General features: G+C 35.0%; 1 protein-coding gene across 29 annotated transcripts in view; it reads left to right on the forward strand.

Moving 5' to 3' along the window:
- EBF3 (EBF transcription factor 3) overlaps positions 1-2,500 on the forward strand; it is a 221,588-nt gene that overhangs the window by 795 nt on the left and 218,293 nt on the right. For all 29 annotated transcript variants that reach the window (XM_073595697.1, XM_073595698.1, XM_073595703.1 and 26 more), the window contains exon 2: positions 236-392. In XM_073595697.1, the coding sequence (XP_073451798.1) occupies positions 236-392 (157 nt within the window). The remainder of the gene's footprint in view (positions 1-235; positions 393-2,500) is intronic.

Raw genomic sequence — 2,500 nt, forward strand, 5'->3', positions numbered from 1 at the left:
TGGTCTTGGGTTTATTCCTGTTTCCTTGATTGTAAATCCCCCACCCCCCTCAATCCATGATCTCTATATCAATTACAATCTCCCTGACTTGTGTGTATATGTGTGCCTCTGGTTACATGGTGCTTGGTGGCACAAAGCACATGCAGATGCTCTGTGGCCCCCATGCCTTGTTGCTTGGCACCCCCTTAGTGCCAGGCTCCTCTTACCCGGCGCCTCCTCTGCTTTCCTCCCGCAGTGGTGTGGGTCTGGCTCGGGCGCACTTCGAGAAGCAGCCGCCCTCCAACCTGAGGAAATCCAATTTTTTCCACTTCGTCCTCGCTCTCTATGACAGGCAGGGCCAGCCGGTGGAGATTGAGAGGACGGCTTTCGTGGACTTTGTGGAGAAGGAGAAAGTAAGTCTGCAAAAAAAAAAAAAAAATAATAATACTATGCAACATTGACAAGTCACAGGGCATAGTCCTCATTACCTCCATCCATGCACATGGGGCACAAAAATAATACATAGGCAATATTAATATAAAAAATAATACTATATGCAACATTGACAAGTCACAAGGCATAGACCTCATCACCTCTGCCATCCATGCACATGTGGTACAACAATACCTAGGCAATATTAATATAAACAAAATAATAATACTATATGCAACATTGACAAGTCACAGGGCATAGTCCTCATCACCTCTGCCCTCCATGCACATGGGGCACAACAATTATAGCTAGGCAATATTAATATACAAATATTTTTTTTTACTATGCAACATTGACAAATCGCAGGGTATAGTCCTCATCACTTCTGCCATCCATGCACATGGGGCACAACAATAATACCTAGGCAATATTAATATAAAATAATAATACTACTATATGCAACATTGACAAATAGCAGGGCATAGTCCTCATCACCTCTGCCATCCATGCACATGCAGGGCACAACAATAATACCTAGGCAATGTTAATATAAAAGAATAAAAAATACTGTATGCAACATTGACAAGTCACAGGGCATACTCCTCATCATCACCTCTGCCATCCATGCACATGGGGCACAACAATAATACCTAGGCAATATTAATATAAAAGAATAAAAATACTATATGCAACATCGACAAGTCACAGGGCATACTCCTCATCATCACCTCTGCCATCCATGCACACGGGGCACAACAATAATACCTAGGCAATATTAATAATAAAACATTTTTTTTTTTTTTACTATGCAACATTGACAAGTCACCGGGCATAGTCCTCATCACCTCTGCCATCCATGCACATGGGGCACAACAATAATACCTAGGCAATATTAATATAAAAACATTTTTCTTTTTACTATACAACATTAACAAGTTACCGAGCATATTCCTCATCACCTCTGCCATCCATGCACATGGGGGCACAAAAATAATACCTAGGTAATATTAATATTTTAATGACCATCACCCCTGACACACTATTTGGTAAAACTGAATAAACAATAGAGTAAAAACAAAAAACAAACAAACAAAAAAACAAACAAAAAAAAAAACACTTGGTTATCAACTTGCCATGCAATATTTTTTATAGACTTATAATATTAATATTTTAATGCACATCACTTCTGACACACTTTTTGGAAAACTGAACTTGACACTATAGTAAGGAAACTAGAGTAAATAAAACATTTGTTTATCAACTTTACCATGCAAAAATGTTTTATAATATTAATATTTTAATGCATATTCCTACATTTCACACAAGAAAACACTTTATATACTAGTTATCAATTCTGCCATGCAGAAAATGATACATATACATTAATATTTGTAATGCACACTCCTATATTTAATACGTTTCAGTAAACTGAGTGTAACATTTTAAAATATATAATGGTCAACAATTCTACACTGTGTGCACATGGCACAAAAAACAAACAAAAACAATATAGAATATTATTATTATTTTAAGTCACATTGGCTATCATTTCTGATAAGTACCCCTAGATCATTACATTATTATAAACTGAAAGTAACATTTTAAAATGCACAATGGTCAACAAGTCCACACTGTGTGCACATGGCACAAAAAAATTATAAATATAGATTATTATTATTATTCTAAGGCACATTGGCTATCATTTCTGATATGTGCCCCGTTATTCTAACCTGAATAAAACACTTTTGATAAATAGTGGTCAACACCTCTATCATGCTTGTACATGGGGCGAAAAAATATAGAATACAATATTACAATATTTCATTAGCTCCAGATTTAACACGTTTTTGGTAAACTAATAAGAATCATGAATAGTGGTAATTAACTCTAGTAGGTCAAGTAAAAAGAAACAAAATAATGTATATGGGTCATAGGAAAAAATAAAACAAAAATAATATTTTAATTATTAGGGTTATTACTAATACCATGTATGGGTAGACAAATTAACTTTTAATTTAGCACAATCAAGGCAACTATAAAAAAAAGTTAAATATTATGTTAATGTCTAGAATAACTTCGTTGTCTTACA

The sequence above is a fragment of the Aquarana catesbeiana genome, linkage group LG08, assembly GCF_042186555.1.
Source record: "Aquarana catesbeiana isolate 2022-GZ linkage group LG08, ASM4218655v1, whole genome shotgun sequence".
NCBI lineage: Eukaryota > Metazoa > Chordata > Amphibia > Anura > Ranidae > Aquarana > Aquarana catesbeiana.